This window comes from Antedon bifida, chromosome 5 (genome assembly GCF_963402885.1).
Source record: "Antedon bifida chromosome 5, ecAntBifi1.1, whole genome shotgun sequence".
Classification (NCBI taxonomy): Eukaryota; Metazoa; Echinodermata; class Crinoidea; order Comatulida; family Antedonidae; genus Antedon; species Antedon bifida.
This window is the reverse complement of record NC_136230.1, coordinates 30,805,305-30,827,220: the sequence shown is the minus strand read 5'-3', so window position 1 is coordinate 30,827,220 and position 21,916 is coordinate 30,805,305. Positions and strand designations below refer to the sequence as shown.

At 32.7% G+C, this 21,916-nt stretch overlaps 1 protein-coding gene across 1 annotated transcript in view; it reads left to right on the top strand.

The window, feature by feature from the left end:
* LOC144843508 (uncharacterized) overlaps nucleotides 1–21,916 on the top strand; it is a 55,221-nt gene that overhangs the window by 23,919 nt on the left and 9,386 nt on the right. The window contains exons 11-27 of the mRNA XM_078700295.1: nucleotides 2,948–3,145; nucleotides 4,734–5,015; nucleotides 6,510–6,527; nucleotides 7,774–7,800; nucleotides 8,483–8,615; nucleotides 9,156–9,317; nucleotides 10,015–10,120; nucleotides 11,511–11,787; nucleotides 12,534–12,578; nucleotides 12,959–12,988; nucleotides 15,697–15,834; nucleotides 15,955–16,180; nucleotides 17,815–18,888; nucleotides 19,054–19,484; nucleotides 19,942–20,154; nucleotides 20,631–20,733; nucleotides 21,108–21,124. Coding sequence (XP_078556421.1) covers nucleotides 2,948–3,145; nucleotides 4,734–5,015; nucleotides 6,510–6,527; nucleotides 7,774–7,800; nucleotides 8,483–8,615; nucleotides 9,156–9,317; nucleotides 10,015–10,120; nucleotides 11,511–11,787; nucleotides 12,534–12,578; nucleotides 12,959–12,988; nucleotides 15,697–15,834; nucleotides 15,955–16,180; nucleotides 17,815–18,888; nucleotides 19,054–19,484; nucleotides 19,942–20,154; nucleotides 20,631–20,733; nucleotides 21,108–21,124 — 3,480 coding nt within the window. The remainder of the gene's footprint in view (nucleotides 1–2,947; nucleotides 3,146–4,733; nucleotides 5,016–6,509; nucleotides 6,528–7,773; nucleotides 7,801–8,482; nucleotides 8,616–9,155; nucleotides 9,318–10,014; nucleotides 10,121–11,510; nucleotides 11,788–12,533; nucleotides 12,579–12,958; nucleotides 12,989–15,696; nucleotides 15,835–15,954; nucleotides 16,181–17,814; nucleotides 18,889–19,053; nucleotides 19,485–19,941; nucleotides 20,155–20,630; nucleotides 20,734–21,107; nucleotides 21,125–21,916) is intronic.

Sequence of the window (21,916 nt, the reverse complement as noted above, 5' to 3'; positions counted from 1 at the left end):
ATTTGGATTTTTATAGGTAAGTTTTAACTGTCATTACTTTTATGGTATGTATAGGAGATGTTTGTATTTGACATATGTTTTAAGGTTGAAAGGAGTTTAAACCCCCTAGATATTCCATGCCCTAACTAATTGACCCCTTTCTAAACTATTAAACACAGTCTCAGTTTATCAGTTAGTTCCCCAACCTGTTGATTTTAAAACCACTTTTTTAGGCTGCGTCTTTAGTTTATGTTTGGATTTTGATTTAAACAAAATGAGAAATATTTTTTTTAGAAGATGAAGTATGTGTAGGAATTTACCATAGGATTGTTGGAACATTAAAAAATACATTTGCTTATGTTTATGTTCAACTGTAGGCATGTAGTTAAAACATAAACTATTTGATTTATTTAAATCATGTTTAATGGTTTACACCTCATGTTGTATACAATGCATGATATATTGTCTTAAAAACTTACTTTTAAAAGTTGTTTAACAAACTGTTACTTAGTTCGGAAGTAGAAATAGTAGAACTTCCTTTAGGAAGGATGTCAGTATTTTGTTTAGGGGTAATTTTGATACTCTTTAACCCTCTAAATGTTCCTGTCTCCACACTTTAATGGTTCCATGTTTAGCTACTTTGTGGGCAAAAACTCAATATTCAGTGTTATATTGATTGAGAAGGTTATGCCTTCATTGTTCAGATTTTGTTCATTAAGTTTTGACATTAATTTGTACCACAGCATTCCTTTCTTTTGTATTGTGGTTTGTTGTTTTGATATTTTGTGGTCAAATGACTTTCATCAAAGCATGATACTGTAGTTGAGAAGGTCAGGCACATATTTATAATTTACTATATTTAAGTAACCCCTATTTATGGGACACACTAAAGACCACATAATAAATTGTCTCCTGAATAAGGGTTGGCTCTGGTGTTAAAACATATATTGTTTGTTTGACAGGAAAGTTTCCCCTAAATTGAGTTTCCCCTGAATAGGGGTTGGCGGTAGTGTTAAAACATATTTTCCCTTGTTGGTTTCACAAGCAAGTGTCCCCTTAATAGAGGTGTCCCTGTTTAGGGTTTAGAAATAGAATTAAAACATATTTTTCTTTGTTCGTTTCACATGAAAGTATTTTCCCTTAATAAAGGTGTCCCTGATTAGGGGTTAACAATATTAAAACATATATTTTGCCTTGCTTGTTTAGTGTCCCAAAGAAGGTTTTTTTTTACTGTATAAGTATGACAGAATTAGTTATTGTAGTGATTTTTGTTTTTTATAGTTTTGTATAGTCAATAACATTACAGAATTTTTACTTGAAAAAAACTGCATTTTGGCCTATTGAATATACACAAAATGCTGTATACAATTTCAACCTAACCTATTAAAATCTAAAATGCTGTTTTTATTGGTATTTTAATGAAAGGTTTTGACAATGTGTGGTACAATAGGTGACCTCAACAATAGATTAGAGTAGGAAGTATTTGAATGCAATATTCAAGCTGATCACTGTCATTTGTGTTAACCACATATTTTAATAAAAACAAATTCTTCAATAAACTGAAAGGTGACATCACTCAAATTGCTGATATTGTTTCATTAAACAAATATTTTTGTCTGCTAAAAAATTGGTATTTTTAAGTACAAGGAACCATTAGTCTTTTAGTATAAAATTATTTTATTGCTAAAAAAAATGTTTCAAAACTCTGCTGCCATTTTTGATTGTATGTTTTATTCAATGTGATTGTGATAAATTGACAATTCTCCTTGTTATTGCTTTTGGAGAAAAAGTTGGGGTTTTTAAAGTGACATTTAATACCAATTGTAAAAATATCGAATTATTTTTTTTTTTAATGGATATATATTCACCCTTCAATTTAAAGCTTTGTATACACTATCAAACTTTATGTGACAACAAAATGTGATGTACTCAAATATAGATATAATGATGTCATATCACTACCATATTGGGCACATCACACTTTTTTGTCAAACTAGTTTGATAGTGTAGACAGAGCTTAAAACAAAATGATCTGATTTGATTGACACTTAAAACAACTATTAAATTATAATTTGTACTTTTGTTTAAATAAATAAATGTCAGTAATATTTATATTATCCATAAACCATTAAGTCAGGTTTGTCACCTGAACGTTAACATCACGTCTAAATATTATTGATCTGCAACAGGTTTGACAATATATTGATACGATTACCAATCAATTAATCAATAATTACCAATGATACGCAGTCATTTACCAGGTTTACCAGTCAGTTAAAAAAGCATAATAACAAAATTGAACCCTAAATACAATTCAATCAATGCAATTAACATGTTGACTTATTTTATTTATATACTAAAATAATCACTAACCATGGTAGAACTTCTATTAATGCAACACCTTTATGATCCAACAGAGTGGTCCAGGAATAAGGGTGTCCCCTAAATATGATCTGGCTGTTTTATTAAACATATTACCTATTGCCAGATTCATGAGAGAGTGGCCCCCTTAAGAGGGGGTTCTCTGAAAAAGGATTGGCCACAGTTTTAACAAATATATTGACCTTTGTTATAGTTGTGTCCCCTTAATACAGGTGTCCACTTATGGGATGTCCCAATGGAAGGCTTGTACTCTTTACTTGATTTTCTTTTTTTTTTTAGTTTGAACATTATATCTATATCATATTCTTTATTTTTGTTTTATACATGTAATGCCTATATTTGGTTTGGTTTGAGTAATATATTTTTGCTTATAAATTTATTATTATTTGCATTCAATTTATTTTAATGAAATTGATTCATTAATTTTCAGTCTAATGTAACATATTTTATTTTCTGGTATCTCTTATTTTTAATAATTTAATAACACTATAATTTTTGTTTTTGTTTTTTTTTTACCGAAGATAATTCTGTAACTTCATATTATGTTTTGTTTTGTTTGCATGCCATTTTGTTTTTCATTTTCCAGACCAGATACCGCTCTAATACCCTCCCTAAAAGTTTTGGGAGCCAATTTAAGGAACCGCCCCCAACCGCTCCAAAACCAGCCACAAGACTTGCGCGCCGAATCCAAGCTCATAAAAAGTCTCCTGAGGAGTCAGAGCGATCTACTCCTCCGATCCGCGACAGGCCGAGCGTCATTGGCCTTTTTGACGAACCTGACGACGTTAGTATTATATTTATCCGCTTTTCTGGATTTTTTTCTGGTTGAAAATTGCACGGTTCTATGCTTTTGGTATTCTATTCTTTCTACTTTAAATCATTTTCATTTCTCAATTATCATCCTATCATGCTTAATTTATTTTCATTAATCGGCCACGTTTTGATTTATTTATTAGCATATATAATCTCTTATCATAACAAACGTTCTATTAATATCTCATATTCTGTTTAATTTGGTTAACTAATTTCAAGTACTCTGCTTTATTTTTACACAAAAGCTAGCAGCACCATTATAAAAGAGTATTTATCATCGACAAAATGATTACTAATTATTTTAAAAATATATATAATATTTAGCTTTCTTTCATGCAGCTAGTAAACTGGGATCTTTGTTGTGTTTGACAATTAAACGATTCTACCTATCTTGCGCAAATTACTTGATTGAGCCATACAGCAATTGTCAAAGTCATCATAATTCAATCAATTCTCTACAATTGACAATTCTGTAAACTCTAAATTCTTTTATAAACACCAATATGAGTTTTGTTAGCAAGTTCTGACCAGCATTTATTTTATCAAACAATAATACGTTAATTGAAATATTAATATATTGTATTCAAATAACAGAGGACAATTCAAATTTAAAAATATTTAAATTGAACTTTTTTGTGTACTTTCCAATGGCTTCATCCTGATGAAGAATGACCTAAAAAGCAGCCTTGAATATTTAGAATATGCAATATTACCCTTTAAGACACATGTATTATCTCTGTGCTGTTGGGAATTATATTCTGAAGATTCGTGAAGATCACCTTCGCATTTATCTGTCCAATATCATCCATTTTTTTACACATTTTTTCCTCACTTCTGGACTACCTAGAGTAATAAATTTGTCTTAAAATATACATTAAGGACGTGATTCAACGCGAGAGGTGAGAGGATCGAAACAAAATCATGCTAAACTAAATCTTATATAAAGGCTTACAGATCCTGCTAGTGAGAAAATGCCGAATTCGAACCCAGGACTTAATTGTGTGCATGTTAACCACAAGTTACTGTACACTACCAATGCACCTCTCCAAGCTGTGTCATTTTATGCAGGCCTTGTCTTTTGAAAATTGCACTTATCAAAACATTCAGGAGTGGTGTAGGTGTGCTGTTTGTATCTTGGTGTGTAGAATTTAAGTGTGCTGTAATTCGCACTTCTCATGGCCATTTTAGGAGTGTGTTAGGTGAGTGATCCCAAGCCTCAAAAGACAAGGTCTGCTCATGTTAAACATCTGTATTTTCTTGACACCAGTTTATGAAAGATGTTGATTGTATTACAGTAGAATATCCTGGTGATAGGGTTAATTAACTCAAAAAAACAGCATGGTAGTAACATGTAAATTGTGCTCCTTCGTAAAATCATCAAAACTGCAAATATCATTGTTTTTTCATTTCATTCTGCACATCTAGATTTCATTTGTTAAAAGAAAAAGTCAAAAAAATTGTTGAATTTCTTTATAATAGAGAATTGAACATTTGGAAATTAAGGGACCACTTGTAGACCTACCAAGTGATGGTGTTAATATTTAAAATTTTAATTTCAGGTGGGCAAACCAAGGCCGCAATTAGTGAAAGAACCGGCAATTCAACAAGAACACAGTATTATGGAGAAATCAAATCCACACGATTTCCGTGGAAATTTTAATAGTAAACTTGTAAATGCTCGTGAGCGAGAGCAAAAAGAAAACAGTAAAAACTCAACAGCATGGCAGCCGGAAAAACGGCGTGTTAGCCTGGGAATTAAGAGCCGTATGGCTGCTTATAGTCAGAGTCTAGACCTAGATTCGCAAGTCCCAAAAAAACCTGAACCAAAGAAAGATGAAGAGGTAAGGAAATAACCAATAATTAAAAATAATCATATTTTAAATGCCTTTTCATTCCTCAATTATTAGTACTGCAATTTGATGATAATCAATGGATTCATATGTGTAAAGCTCTGTCAACACTATCAAACTACTTTGAAAGAGTGTGATGTGCCCAAATATGGTAGTGATATGACATCATCATGTCCATATATGGGCATATCACATTTTTTTGTCGCATAAAGTTTGATAGTGTAGACAGAGCCTTAGGTGGTACCTACAGTAGTGTCAATTTAATACCAAACCTCTCCATTTGACCAGCTCTCTTACTTTATTGAGACATACAGAATTAATCGATCTATTTAATTCGATTAATTTAATTGATCTAATTAGCATGAGCGCATTGTAATCATTATCATCTAACCTATCAACTTAGTGTTCTAACATTTGCTAAACTTGTCACAAACAACACTTGCACTCAACCAATAGATACTGTAGCTTACATGCAAATAAACAACAATTAATTAAGTATCTCTATTTGTGTTATTTATGCATGTACACCAAAAATCAGTGAGAAAAGATGAATTGTAACTTTATTCGTCCAGACATGAGGAAGTTTAAGGAGTAAACCTAAAATACATATTTTTTTTAAATTGTCTACCTTGAGATAAATTTACAAAATCAAACCAAAATCATAAAATATATAATGTTATTAGCGTTTTTATGAGGTTAATGTTTCAGTTTTTTATAACACATTGAAGGTTAGCATTTTATTGAAGCAATCCTAATAGGGTACTTAACACAATAAAAGTGTTAATGTTATTCAACTCTGACCAAATACTGTACTAAATGTCAGGAGAAAAAAATATGACATTGAAATCAAATCTTTTTGGCAAAGTACACTAAATCAAAATGAAATGTGCCGTCTGGGATCACATTTGGTGTATTGTTCAGTTTATGTCCTACCACCTCCCTGTTTGTGAGGGTGTGTGGCGTAGTGTGTTGGACGTTTGATTACTGATTGTTTGAATCCAACTCTCGCGGCATTGCTTGTATCCTTTAGGCAAGACACTTACATTTGCCTCTCTCCACCCAGATGTGTAAAATGGGGTACCCGGTTAGATCAAGACACAACTTTGCACTAATTACTACCTGCATTATGTGAATATGTTTCCATATGTGTTTGATCCAAAAATAACCGGGGTAATAATGTGCAGAGCATTGAGAGCTTGCTTAGATGCGCTATATAAGAATGAACTATTATTCTATTCCACCAGCCAACATTAAATTAAGTCAATCACTACCCCAAAAAATAGCAATATTTCATGCCTTTCATTCTTTTTCCCCATTCCATACCCTTTTCCCTAATCATGAAATTTTTTTTTTTTTCAAACATATTTTTGACGCAAAATAAAATTCAGCACAATCTGCAAATCATTCTTTCTCAAGTTCATGCAATTTAGTTCATAACATTTCTTGTTTCTTTCCCACAATTCTTTTTCTACCAAACCTTTTCAGTCAAAAACCGAACCAGAAGTAAGTATGAGAGGCCTTTTGTTATACGAGCATTTATTGTTGTTTTTGTATTGTCCGTCTGCATTCCTATCTGTTCATCCATAGCTTTGTGTAAACATCAAGGGTTTTAGGCTTATTCTGTCAGGGATTCTTTTTGTATCAATTTTGTATATTTTCGGTTGTTGACATATTTTGTTCACTTTTTATATACCATATAATCTTATTTCTACATGATCTAATACTATGCATACATGGTTAGCATTGCGATAATCACTTAGGATCGGCTGTGATTTAGTCAGTTCTGGTTGCGATGTAATCAGAATCGAGCACAAATTAAACTATACAAATGCATTAATACTACCTGTGATTTTTACAATTTTTGTTCTACATTATGTTATGTTAACGTAATTCCATTTATCTACAATATTATTATTCAGTAGAATATTTTGCTATTTTATGTTTTGCGCTCCTTTTACAATGCTTTGTAAACAAATCGCAATCGCCAGATGATGATGTGTTTTATTAATAATTTATTACACTTTAAACTTATTACAGTTATATCTATTAGTTTTCTTCTATTATCTAATTATATGCTTTTATATATAGTAATTTGTTTATTTTTATGATATTCAAAATAATACCACTATTTGTGTCGGTTATGTCTTTTTGCCATACGCTTTTCTAGATGTGTGTTAATTTCACATTACAGTACAGTTATGTGTATATGTTTAAAATTTGTTCTCTATGTTTTTGTATACCATATTATGTGTATTGTAAGCTATAATGCTTGGTTCCCACTAGAGACGCAACATAAGGATGTAACGCAACGTAAGTGAGTTGACCAATCACTGGCGGTGGATTATTTGAACTGTCGCTTGCCATTGGTCAACTCGTTGCGCTTACGTCGTAGTGTTGCCTCCTAGATGAGAACCAAGCTATAAGTAACTCAGGTGTTACATGATTATATATTGTATTGATATTATATTGCATATGTTGATGCCATATTATCTATTGTCACACAATTTTCATTTTATAGTTGATCTGGTTCATAATCAATTTTGATACTGATTCACTATCATATTATCATTATCACTTCAATCATTTTTTTAATCTTGTGGGTCTACTAAATATGTTTCATTATTCAATATTTTTCTACCCCATCCACTTTATTTTATATCCATTGGTATCTAATATTGGTACACTGTGTATTACTGACCTCTAACCTTTGACTAACTATCCCGCTTTCTATTCACCTACTCATCTATAGAGGGAGCCTATCTGGTTTCGTCTTTTTGTAAGTATTGCTATTTGCTATTAATCCTGCACATTTGATACTTTTAACTTTATTTTTGGACGTACTATGAAAATTTATAAATTTATATTTTATTTTAAATTTTGATTTATAACTTGCACACATCTGGTACATGTTTACATGTTTGTTTATTATTTGCCACAATGTGCATATTTGGTTATTTGATCAGAACTAATATTTGAATTTCAATACTTATTATTTTTATCAATATTTCTGCGAATGAATTATTTGCATTTCGATATACAATTATTTTATTTGGAAAGTTATTCTAAGAAATTTAACGATCGTACATATTTTCAAGCTTGCTTTAAATGCATAATAACTGTAATATTCATATTAATTATTTGTTCAAATAATATGCTTATTAACATAATATATTCACAATTTTGTGTTTTGATAATTATTTAACACAATACTAAAACAGATTTAACAGTTTTTTTAAATCTAAACTATCTAACAGTTATAACAGACAGCACAGGGAACGTTTTCTGAGATGTTAGGCCTATGGGAAATGTTTAACAATAAATATTTCACGCAAGATTAATCTTATTAATAATTAACTTTAACTTTTAAGTTCATTACAAGACAACAATAAGCATCTCTATTCTCGTCTTTTTATCTTAAATTTGATTTATTATTTTCATGATATTTATTAATGTCACAGGCAAAAAATCGACCTTTCGTTGAGAAGTCTATCGCGATGAACCAACGGCCCTGCAACGAGAAGGGATTTGGATTCTCATTTAGTGGTGGGTCAGAGGTCAAGAAGCCACCGACGATTGATAAGATTAGGAAAGGTATGTTGTGTCTGTGAGACTTACTTGATGTCATTTCATATAATTTTTACTGTATTAGTCAACCCTCTTATTTATACACTTTTAAAAACCTTCTATTTTACGGTTTTCAATTACAACATTTCATTCCAAAATTTGTTTTTAACTTTTTTTATTTTCAATAACCATCTTTAAAGAGGATCATCCGTGCTTCATTTCAAAAGAATTTTGATATTAAAGGGTCCAAATACATATAAAACAATTTAAAACATGACAAATCAAAAGAGTGCTAAAACTTATATGATAAAATCATTATTTACAATAGTTTAATTAAGGCTATGGAACTACAACTTCGGAGATCATTCGGAGATATTTTTGTAAAAAAAAAAAAGTTGCAAAAGTAATACAATAGCAGTTAAATTGAAATAAAATAATTATCAGAATCAAGTATTGATAATATAGTTTTCCTCAGTACATCTCATTTTCATACTGCGTTCATACCAAGAGATATGTAAATGGGAAGGTCAAAGGTCAATCGTATGCTCACTACACTCTAATATTTAGGTTCAACAGCGGCAAGCGTAGATGTTCAACCCGGTGATGTCATCGTATCAGTGAATGGAGACAAAGTACTAAGTGCGTCTTATGAAGAGATTGAGTACAGTATAAGTCATGCCGTACTTATTGGTAGAATGACTCTGAAAATAAGAAGATATGATGAAGGAGGTACGTTTAATTCTTGTTCAACTTTGTTTCTATTTATATATTCATATTAGACAAATAAATATAAATAAGTAAATATAAATAAGTATCACACAGGTTAAGTTTACATCATACTTCAGGACCCAACCAAGTGTCCCCTTAATAGGGGTTGTTCGTAGTGTTTTTTGTGGGCCTCCTATCAACAAAAGCCCCTTGGGGTTTCCTGGAGGTCCCTTTCATCCTCATTTAATTTGGTTAACTCCTTTTTGCTATGTGTATTGTTTTTTTTATGAAGATGAATAATAAAAGAGATTGAATTGGTATTGGTATATATTGCCCTTCATTTCACAGGGTGTCCCAGTGGTGTTTTAATTATAGGAATGTACATGTACAAAATCTGATGTTCTAATCTAAATTCTAAAGTCGATAGATAAATGAATAAATAGCTCCACAATAGCTTTTATTGTAGTAAAATTAACTTTGCAATACTAATACTTTATTTTAATAAGATTATTTAAAATAAACCATGATTTGAGATAAGAGTGGGTAAACCAATTCTTTACAACAGTATTAGAAAAACAAGTTATTTCATAGTGTAACTAAAGTAATTTGTGAACTCCTTGAATAGCTCTGTTGAAGTGTATCCCCCCAAGTACTGCAATATAGCTGATTTAATCTTGATGTTAGTGTCAAATAACACTTGTTATCTTATTGACGACAGATTCAGGAAGTGTACCTCTTGATGATAATCCATTCAAGTCTATGTTATCAGATGAAGCAATCTCACCGCCGTCATCGTTAATGGGAATGAAACGCTCCAAAGACCCGTAAGTTTACCCAACTTGTGTAATAATAGTCGCAACCTTCTCCTGACCTTTCTATATGTTTCATTTTATTTATTTGTTTAGAGTAATTATATAAAAAAAATTTAACTTTTATAGAAAAAATTATATAACAAATATTGATAGTATTTAGTTTCCTAGACTTCACAAATTTAGATACAGAAACTCTTGTATGCCTAATGCTCTGTGTACACTATCAAACTTTATGTGATAAAAACATGTGATGTGCCGATATATGGACATGATGATGTCATTATTATTATTATTATTATTTATTGCCAAAAACCAGTTACAAACATACACAAACACAGAAACTAAGGGAGTAGGCAGGAACCTAAAAGTGAACCTAATCACTATAACAAGAGTTCAGGTTCCGTACTCCCAAAGTAACAACAAACAAACATCATCACTACAAACAAATGTGTATTCCTTAACAATTGTAGCAGAATGTAGCTTGTATTGTTTGTCTGGAGTTGGAAAGACACGCCCTCTGGCGATAGTTGTCTTTGACAGCTCTTGTCTCTCCTCAGTGTTTTATGTTTCACTGAAAGGAATAAATAATAGAAGAATACATCATAAGTACAACATTTTAAAAAAAATTGTATTTCCCACGAAACCATTTAATTAATGTATTAATGATAAACACAAATATAATTGGGAGAAAACATTTAATTTAAAAAATTGATATTTAATTGTTATTAATTTAAGTACAAGTATAAGTACAATGTAATAGCATTCAATCACTCGCCAGTAATATTTATTATTGCACAGAGCTAATGTTTCAGCCATCTGGCATTTACTAAAAACATTGCATATTTTCAGTTGGTTTGTTTTGGTTACAGTTGGGTTTTGTTTATCATTTCACCAATACAGCCTAGCTTACTATAAATAGTTAACTACCCTTTAAAAGATTGCTGAGGAAATCAAACACCTACTTCTCTTTAGTCTCCTGTTTTTTACTTAAGCAGTTAAAACTTTAGTTAAAGGCTATAAACATTTTATTTCATAGTAACACTGAAGAGTAATAATAATATAAAACCAGAGGTTCTTAAGTTCTGTCTATACTATCACACTTTATTTGACAAAAAAAATGTGATGTGCCCACCGATATATGGACATGATGATGTCATACCACTATCATATTTGGGCATATCACACTTTTTGTCAAACTAGTTTGATAGTGTAGACAGAGCTTTATGCCTAGGCTACAATGTACATTAATTCTTTTCAGAACATTAAAAAAATGTGAATTTGTAGGTCTTCAGTATTTGGAAAGTTTTTTGCATATAGAATGTTATGTTTCTATTGAAATATAATTTACTTTTGTCCACTTTTTTGTAAGGAATCTTAATTTCTTCACCTTTTTTTTAAATAGAAAAATAAACAATTATGAGCAACCAGTACGAGATGTCCCAATGCAAAAACCAGCGAAAGCACCTGTAGAAATACCAAAGAACCGAAACCACACAGAGCATCGGGGGAACTACCCATCAGCAAACGTGAATCATACCAACCACCATAATGATTCTGTGCCGGATGGAATGGTTGTAGAAGAACCTATGATCCAGATGGAGAAGAAAGAGGTCAAGACTTTTGCCAGCCCTGATGTCTTTAGACCTATCATGGAAGATACGTGTCAACAACATGTCATTGTAAGTTGTGTTTTGTTTTGTTTTTTCAATATTTCGCTCAGAGGTTTCTCACAAGGCACAGTCGTAAGGCCAATTTACACAGACGAACAGTAACGGTAAGCAGAAAACCGTGTAGCTTGTCCCACGTAGAATCTGTATCTATCCTGAGCGGAAACTGTCCGTCCACTCCGCGTTATGTTAATTGGTCATAAGAAATAACATAGATTCTAGATTGTTATTACCGTTACCGCACGTCTGTGTAAATTGCCCTTTAGTCTTGAGGAAACCATTATAATATGAGCATAACAACAGAAGAAGATTAAAATAATATAAAAATGGAATATAAATGGAAAAACTTTTGGTATCAACTAATTATTATTAAGTAAGTTTTTGTTCTGTAAATCAAAATATTGTAGGAGATTCTTTTTACAAAAGCCGCAAGTTTGTATGGTGTATGTCTGTTGCTCTGTAGTTTGTGATATGTGGTTGTTTTTTTATGATGCTGTTTATTGTTTAATGCACTAACCTATAGTTTTTTTATACACAAGTGATTCAAATGTTTTTATGTAATAATAACTAAAATGTTCAATTGGTCACATTAAGATTTGATCATGATGAACTTACTCATGATGAACTAGAAGCATTGGTTAGTGTCCTTGAGCATAAACCATGTCAGTGCTGTGTTTAATTCAAAAGACCGTTATAGTTTTGTTTAACTTGTCTTGAATGTGTTAATGTTGCTTGCTGTTTTTTGTTTGCTCCACTAGCCTAAGGATGAGGGTGCTCCAGGCTTAGATGAGCTGTTCGATAAGGTGAGAATGCCACCGCTATGCCTAAAATGCTATGAAATAATATTAGACATTTTTATGATCATGTAGTAAACTATAGGGTGCAGTATTGCATGGCAGTTAATTTTATAGTTTTTACCATTTTTTATTCATCAAAATTAAAATTAGAAAAGAAATTTAAAAAGAAACAAAAGCATTCTTAATTCATTTAGGTAGAAATTAAAGGCAAAAATAAAATTTTTTTCAATTTTATAGTTGAAATTTCTTAGACAATAGAAACGAATATTCTCACATTTGTTGTATTTTATGTTGTAAATGTTTATTTTTCTGTCCATTGCATGACGCTCTTTCTAAATGTAATCTTTGTCATCTGTTAAACATTTGCATGCCTCTTTTCTTCTCAGTTAGACAAAATTAGAATCGAAAAGTTAAAGGTATCGTATAAAATAAAATCAAAAGGCTTTTAAAAATCATATATATCATTTTAAATCTGCACACAGGATTTATTACAGTAGTTGATTCACTGCTAATTAGCATAATTAGTGGCCTCATTTACATATCAACATGCACCGTTAGAAAAAAAAAATATATATATATCACTGAAATTGTTTATTTACGCAGAGATCAAAATCTTGGTAATTGTAGGCTTATACAAGATGATTTAATTACAAATGCCAACTTTAATTTATTTGCTTTGAAAAATACACCACTAAAGTAAACAATGAATATTTAATAGAAATCTCTAACATTTATTTCATCACTTCCATAGAATTCTCATATGTTTATTTCCAACATTTTGAAGTTTTCCCTTTCCATTTTATATTGCTTTTAATATATTCACAAAATATTCTAATATTTTATAAAATGTGTCTAGTGCATGTATACTGGTAATACAATTCAATATTCAGTTTTTATTTGATAAAAAAAGTATATAGCTTTGTTAAAATAAAATTATTGTATAAATGCATTGAGTGTACTGCCCTCTTCAGCCATGTTAGAACAAACACTAAAGCTCTGTCTACACTATCAAACTAGTTTGACAAAAAAAGTGTGATGTGCCCAAATATGGTAGTGATATGTTTAAATATGGTAGCGATATAACATCATGTCCTTATATGGGCATATGACATAAGGTAAGGTTTGATAGTGTATACAGAGCTTAAGGATTTGAACCTATTGCCATGGAATTGTTCATCTATCATTAAGCTATTCAACTTAACAAGCAAATGATTCGACATTCAAATATGCTCTGTTCTATTAGGGAAGATTCTCACTTCTTCCCATGTCCTATGTTGTTGTTAAACCAACATTACACACAGTTCTTCATTCATCTCAGATGATTTTCTGCTACTCAATATAAGTATCATCTACATCTTACTTATCAATTTAGTCTGCTTTTAAGTACCAACTTAATTGATGAATTCATCTTCAATATCAATAGAAACATTATTATTAGTAGCTTTTGGTGATCTTATCTTTAGATTTAGCCTCAGCACTATTGTTTATTGGATTACAATAGTTGGGTGGTAGTAGTACAGTATATATATATATAGTTCACAGTTTATACTTTCTTGTGTATTTCTTAGTGTTATATGTGGTTCATAAATAAATATTACAGTAGTTTCTAAAATATGAATACAAATTTTTTTCAATTGGAGGCATTGGTCATTAAAATAGTTATAGGGGGTCTTCTTTAGTTGAAGGCTACTGCTCCACTGGCTGTTGCAATTCCACTTATTTTTTTTGGCATACAGTGTGTGGTGTATGTAAATGTTATGGAAATTTTAGTATTCATATTTATATACATACTTCATATATCAATAAAAACATTGTTAACAACATCATCATCAGTGCATCACATTTGTCATCATTACAACATTCATCATCATTGTAGAGCACCACCATCACAAACAATTTTACTGAATGAAAATGAGCCCAGTGTTTATGAAAAGTAGTTCACTACCATCCCATGGGTCCTGTTACATAAAGTACTGAAGAAGGAGGAGGCATCAGCCTCAAAGCCCTCTACTTACACTAAATACTAATTGAGGCCAACAGCTATCTACATACTTTACTAATCACCACATGCTGTTAACATTCTCTAAGCAAGCATCTGATTGGTCAGTTGGGAGAGTATCGGGCATCTTATTCGCCACACCTGCTGTGAATTGATACCTTAGCTATCATTGGTGGTAGAAATGTGTAGGCATACACAAGTTTATTGGGATTTCTTGTAGGCCAGGGTTGTGTTCAATGTGCTCCAATACAATTGTGCTATGAGGATTTGATTGTTTATAGACTGTTGTTTGTTTGGTTCTGGGATATTATTAACTAGATTACTATGTGGTTTCAGTTGGAGTTTGTTCCTCTTCCATCACCATCTCTAGTAAGTAGGTATAATTATAGTAACACTTATTTAGGAGATGACCCAGCAAAGGGTCCACTAAATAGAGGTGTCTCCTAACTAGAGGTTAGCTCACGTTCATTAGAAAGTTTCCCCTTGACTAGCTATCCCCCAAGGGAGGAATCCACTGTAGGCTACATTTTTCTGCTGATCTGATCGTTTTCAGTTTATTTTTTGTTTTGCTGACTCCTGGCCTTGGATTGTTATTCTTTTTTGTAACTTGTGATATTTTACTTACTTCACTGTGTAGTGGCTTAGATGTGACCTTTTCATCATTTATCTCTCCTTGGTATTGAAGTGAACAGACTTTGTGAGTGATAATCTGTTCACGGGCCATTCATGCTAAAATGTTAAACTCAAAAACATTCAAATCTAGTGCATCAGTATACTTGGTATACAATAGCTTAAAGATGTATTGTCCCCCAAAAACATGAAAAATTGAGATTAATAAAATCAGACTTTCATTAGGCCATATTGCAGTTTTAATAAAGTTATTCACTTTAACAAAAACTTTTTTTTAGGGAGACAATATATCTTTAAAGAAGTTTATATCACAAACCTTTGTGGAATTTACAAATTCACCCATGCTTGACTGGAGCATAATATGGATACATTATACGTCCTTTATCTATTGTTTATTCATTGGAATACTTAAAGTAATTGTTACACATTGCTTGTATCATTACTTGTTCAAAAATTGCATCAAATTTCAGTTTCGTTACTTTGTCTTATTTCCAGGATGCGGATGATGAACGTAGCATGAGCGAAACAGAGCGTGAAGAATATGAAGAAGAAATAATGGATCAGATGGAACGAGAAGAAGAAGAAGAAAGGAAACGCGAAGAGCGCCATCGCTCGATTGAACAAGATGAAAGGGTAAGTTCATTTAAGAAAATTTTCTATATCTACTTTTATTTGAACACACTTAAATTTGTTATTTTGAAAAGAATATAATATAATAATTAATGCTGTATTAATTATTATTTATTTCCATAGCCTTCTGAAGCTCCAGTATCACAAACTTTTAAAAAACCAGAACCAAACTTGAACTTTGACCGCTTTCAAGAACAGAATAGACCTATTAGGTCATCATCACCATCGTACTCGTTTCCAAAGCCGTTTAAACCAGCTCAAAACAAGTTTCACTCGGTTCCGTTACGAACGCACAAAGACCCTGAGCCAGGCCGCGATAAACTCGTAAAACGCAGATCAGATTTCTTCAGTAAGATTCCGGACTTAAGTGTCCTGCCGGTGTTTGGCTATTCAGGTAGAAAAGGGTAACTTAAGGGGTCTAAGACTTGACTACTCAACCTGCTGTAAAATAGTGTCTGTTGTTTTTAAATCAACTGTATTGCGCAGAGGAACAATTACTTTCTTCATGATACGGATACTTTGATAATGCAAACTGAAAAATTAAAAAAAATTGTCCACAAAAGTTATTTTAAAGCTACAATACTCGATTTCAAATTATTTGGCCAACCGGTTCAGTGATTTTGTCTTTAAAATTTAAATATAATAGTCGCTTTCCAAAATTGCAATTCATCATCAGCAGTTGATTTATCAACTACAGGTAATATTTAATTCCCAGCATAACATTTGGTATAAATTGCTGTATCACATTAACTGGTAAGTAACAAGCTCCTCCCCTCACCCTACCACACCTCATCCTCCCTCTTACCCAATTACCTTTCCTAACCACACCCTTAAAAGCATGGTATACCAACAACTACTACCTGACATAGCCAGTCACTTACAGCGCATGTCCAGTAATATTACTTTGCATGTTTTGTTAAGGTTTATTCATAATATTGATTTTTAATTTAAAAGACTAAAAGAAACTCTGTCTACACTATCAAACTAGTTTGACAAAAAAAGTGTGATGTGCCCAATTATGGTAGTGATATGACATCATCATGTTCATATATGGGCACATCACATTTTTTTGTCACATAAAGTTTAATAAGATGTAGTTATAATGTTTCTGATTTTTTTTAATACCATAGTTATGTTACTGAAGTACAGCATTAATAAAAAAAAAGTTTTTTGGACAAAATTCTGAAATAAAAATAGAATGAAATATAGAAAACTCATTCATACATACAAAATAGTTTTTAGTGTGAAAAGTTGATTAAGAAATAATTATATTAGACCATAGGTTTGTTTTTCTTGGGCAATGTAACACATTTTGTTTATACGTAATTTAAATATTTTTCTCCATTTTTTGTGTTAAATTAATGGTTTTAGAACTTTGAATGGTTTCTGCTTAGTCATCGGTAGATGTATTAATTAGGAGTTTTTAATTAGGAATATAGACCTATTATAGTTTGGAATTCAAAGTATTTACAGTATACAAAGAAATTCCAATCAAAGTACTACAGATAATACTTATTATTATTAGTGAACAGTATTGAAATATAACATTGACAAGTGCATGCATATCATCTCACATTAAGTAAGGCAACAATTGTTACAATTTAGTAAATATTTTAAACAAATACTCTCATCTAATTCTAACCTTTGTTTTCCTTTTTCAAACTCACTCTTTCCTTCTAATATTTCTGTTACCACTCATCTTTCATCTAATTTATATGCTTTGCCAAATAAACTTTAAACAATTAATTTATTTACAAATACAATACAAATATATTATGTTTTATCTTACAGTCTGTTGTACACCTAATAAGGATCTTCCCTGAATAGGCATTGTCCATACTGTTATATATACTATAATATATTGCCCTTGTTTGTTTAACAGAAAAGTTCCTCCTTAATAGAGGTTATCATTAGGAAGAAATATTAGTGTTGTTTAAAATGTTCTAAGCTTAGTCATAATGTTTTGATATTGTGTTTTTATAGATGATGAGGAGAATACAAATGTAGAAGAGTTATGGAAGCAAGTGGAACAACCAGTAGAGAAAGAAAAACCAGTACCGGTAACCGCTCCAAAACCGAGTCGTAGAAGCTTCAACGTAGACGAAGAGAGAAAGCGTTTGGAGCGCTGGCAGCAAGAACAAGAACGGCTACGACAAGAAAGATACGCAAAAGATCAAGAGAAACTAAGGGTTGAAAACCAAAAAGCTTTAGAAAAAGCAGCGGAAGATGAAAAGAAGAAAAAGAAAATGGAGGATGAAAAATTAGATGAAATGACTCAAAGACTTATTAGTCCTCGTGAAGAAATGGACAGTACCGTTGCAGATCAGTTTATGGATAGACTTTTAGAAGAGGAAGAAATTAGAGATAAAAGGAGATTAAAAGAAAATCATGTAGCAGAGCAATATTCAAATAGGGCAGAATGGGAAAGGCGAGAGGAAGAAGCCAGAGAAATAGAGCGAGTGAAAGCACAAGAAGAAGAAAGAAGGGAAAGAGAACATGCAATGAAACTGAAAAAGGAAAGACAAGAGAAAGAAAGATTAGAACAGGAACGAAGAGATGAAGCTATACGAAAAGAACACGAAGCGATGGAGAGAAAGTTAAAAGAAGAAAAGGAAAATTTAGACAGAAAATGGCGAGAGCTGCAGAAAGAAAAAGAAATGCAAGAGGAGAGGGAACGGCAGGAACGTGAAAGACTTGATCAGCTACGAGCTGAGCAAGATCGGTTGAGACAGGAGCGACACCGCTTAGAACAACAACAATTAGAAGAGAAGCGGTTGTTAGATCTCGAACGCGAAAGATTGTTGCGTCAAGCCCGTGCAGAATCGCAACAACACCATATGCCGAATAAATCACAGTATCGACAACTAGCAGGAATCAGTCAAGAACCAAGTCCAATGGAAAGGGACAATCCTTTCAAGGCTTCCACTGAGTCTTTAGAGGATAAATTTTTACCAAAGGACCATGAAGGAAAGAACGGGCATGGACGTGATCGCAATGATAATAAGTTAATTCCAGAGAAGGACAAACCCCAACAATCGTATATGTCAAAGTATAAAGGTAAACATACAATTGTTTTGTAGTAATATTAAAATTTGATCTACACTATCAAAAAAATGTGATATGTATGGACACGATGATGTCATATCACTACCTTTTTTGGGCACCTCACACTTTTTTTGATAGTGTAGACAGAGCTTTAAATGTATTTATACTGTATTATAGATTCAAGTGCCCCTGGAAACACTCACTGGTTGGTACAAGAAGCCGAACGACGTCGAGTAGCTGACCAACAGAAAAGAAACATGGAATCACCAACAAACCACATCAAAGCTGATCTTGACCGAGAACCTGTACTAGAAAAAGAAACCGTAATCAACTCAGAAAGCAGTCCTTTCACAGAGAGCGCCCCCAACTCTAAATACATCGAGAACGAGGAACCGGTGAGGATGAGAGCAAAACATGGTAAGGCGAACGATTGGCAAGCGAAGAAAGAAAACAGGCGATCCATGCCTACATTTGATAACCACCTTGAAGATGACCCTCGGCAAACACAAGACGATGCTGATGTTATACGACGTAGTTTTACACCAAATGACACGTTTGCTGCACCCCCCTCCAGTACTAATGGACCACTCCCAGATGCAGTTATGCAGGTACATTGTTTATTTCATTTTCTTTGAGTAGGGTAGCCCTACAACACATTTAAAAACATAACAATTTAAAACAATTTAGGCATGTTCCTTTCTATATAAATTGTTATTGTCCTTTCATTACTTTTTTAAAGGATTTTATAAAAGTAAATGTAATAAATTAGTTAATGAATACTTTGATGTTGTAGTAACAATAACACATTCATTCATTATTATTACTGCCCTACCAAGTAAAAGACACAATTCATAATAGGCACCAAAAGAAACATATGCTTCTCAATTTGGAAACCAATCATTAAATATTATACAAATAATAAATGTTTATGAGTGTATTGGAACAAATAATGGCATGAGGCACTATTGCACGCCATCTGACCCACAATCGTCCAACCAAATGACAGGAATTTATTTAGGTGGTATATTATAATTTATATTGATTGGTTTTACTGTTTTTCTCCAGACATTTCCACAAAAGGCCAATGGTCCAAATCCAGTAAACAACCAGCTAACAAACCTTGGTAAAGGCTCTGCATTCCAACCGTTGGGTCAGAAGAAACAGCCACGGTCAGTCAGCGGCAAAGTATCGTGTACGAACTGTACCAAACCGTTAGGACGTGGAGCAGCTATGATCATTGAGTCACTGGGACTTCATTATCATATAGATTGCTTTAGGGTGAGTCTTTATGTTTTTAATCTGGAAAGCCTCCCCAAGAGAGAGCTGCAGAACTGGGCAACTGGAAAATATGACAACTGAAGCTCGAAATGCAAATTAATTTAGCCTTAAGAACCGATTTAAAATGTTGGCATTGAATTTCCATTTTATCAGCTGATAGCTATATATTTCTTAGTGTGTTGATTTTGGTCCTACATTATGTTGTATGAGCTTATACTAGTCTCTGTATATTTTTCCCTTCCAATTTACAAAGACGAGCGGCAACGGTAATAAAAATATAGAATCTATGTTATTTCTTATGATCATTTACACAATATGCGGAGCAGACGGGCGGTTTCCGCTCGTGATAGATAACATTTCATGTGGGACAAGCTACATGGTTTCCACTCGTCTGTAAATTGTCCTTTAGTGTTGTGTGTATAGCATTCCTATATGTTGTATAGACTGATACTAATTTGTGTATATTTTTCCCTTAGTGTTGTGTGTGTAGCATTCGACTTGGCAATGGAAGCAAAGGTACAGATGTCAGGATAAGAGCCTCTAAGTTACACTGTCAGAGTTGCTATAGTAATGATGCAGGTAAGATGAGGTCTATTCTCTTTGTTTGAAAGCCAAGTATAATGCCTTGTATCAATTCCTATGCATTTGTGTGTTAGCAGTGATGTAACAGTCAGAGGTGTGACGCAGAGACCTGAGGCCCCTGGTTTAGGAACCCTGAGTGGCCCTACAATGCTGGAGGCGGCGCGTTTTTAGCCTTTTTCGACATATTTTGATGCTTGTCTTTTCCTCTGGGACTGCTCAGGGGCTCCCATAAGCTCTGGGGCCCCTGAGTTTAGCCAGTGAGCACTCATAGTCGTTATGGTAACAGCACTGATTGTACCAAAATGAAATGATTCTTAACGTAGCCGCCTGCTAAACGTAAACTCTTTCTTACTGTTTTTCCTTCTTTGCAGGATTTGAATTTACGGAAGTATAAATCTACAACAGAACAGTAACAAGCAACTAACTGCAACTTAACACTACTGAAAGATCTGGTTCAGACCTTCCAACTGACGGTAACATGCAGAATGCCCAAGAACAGAGTTAATTGAAAGCAATGAAATATCATCATCATTACACACTAACGAAGGCATCTGGAATCTATAAATTGACATTTTGAAATAAATATTTAGCAAATAATTTAACTTCCTATGAGCAAGTTTATAAGTTTATGTTTTACAATGTGCGAGCCATATGGCCGAGCGGAAGCGAGTCATATGGCCGAGCGGTTAAGGCAGGGGCGCCGTTTACCGTACCTAAAGAGCCAACAACAACATCGGCAAGGGTTCGAGGCCGACTCGCTCCTAGTTCTGGTGGTGGAACAAGTCTTCTCGGATAAGGACTATAAACCGTAGGTCCAGTGTACACAGTTATAACCTGTGTGTACTTTAAAGAACCCAGTTCATTATTCGAAAAAGAGTAGGGGGTTACCCCGGTGAACTGGTTCACACAATAGCCCCTGTATCAGGGGGATTACCACCTATCTGATAGGACAGTGATTAATTCACTATTGGTAATCCTTGGCCACATTGCCTAAAGACATAAAATAAAATAAATAAATAAAATAAAAATGTGATTCAAGAAGAAATAATCAACTGTGTGGTACTTGTGGTTATAACCCCACCCTCTTAGTGGGGTGGGCTTATTCCTGAGTGAGATGAATAAATTGTGGTATTGTTACCATATTTAAATTAGAATATTTGAAAAAGAAATTATATGTAAC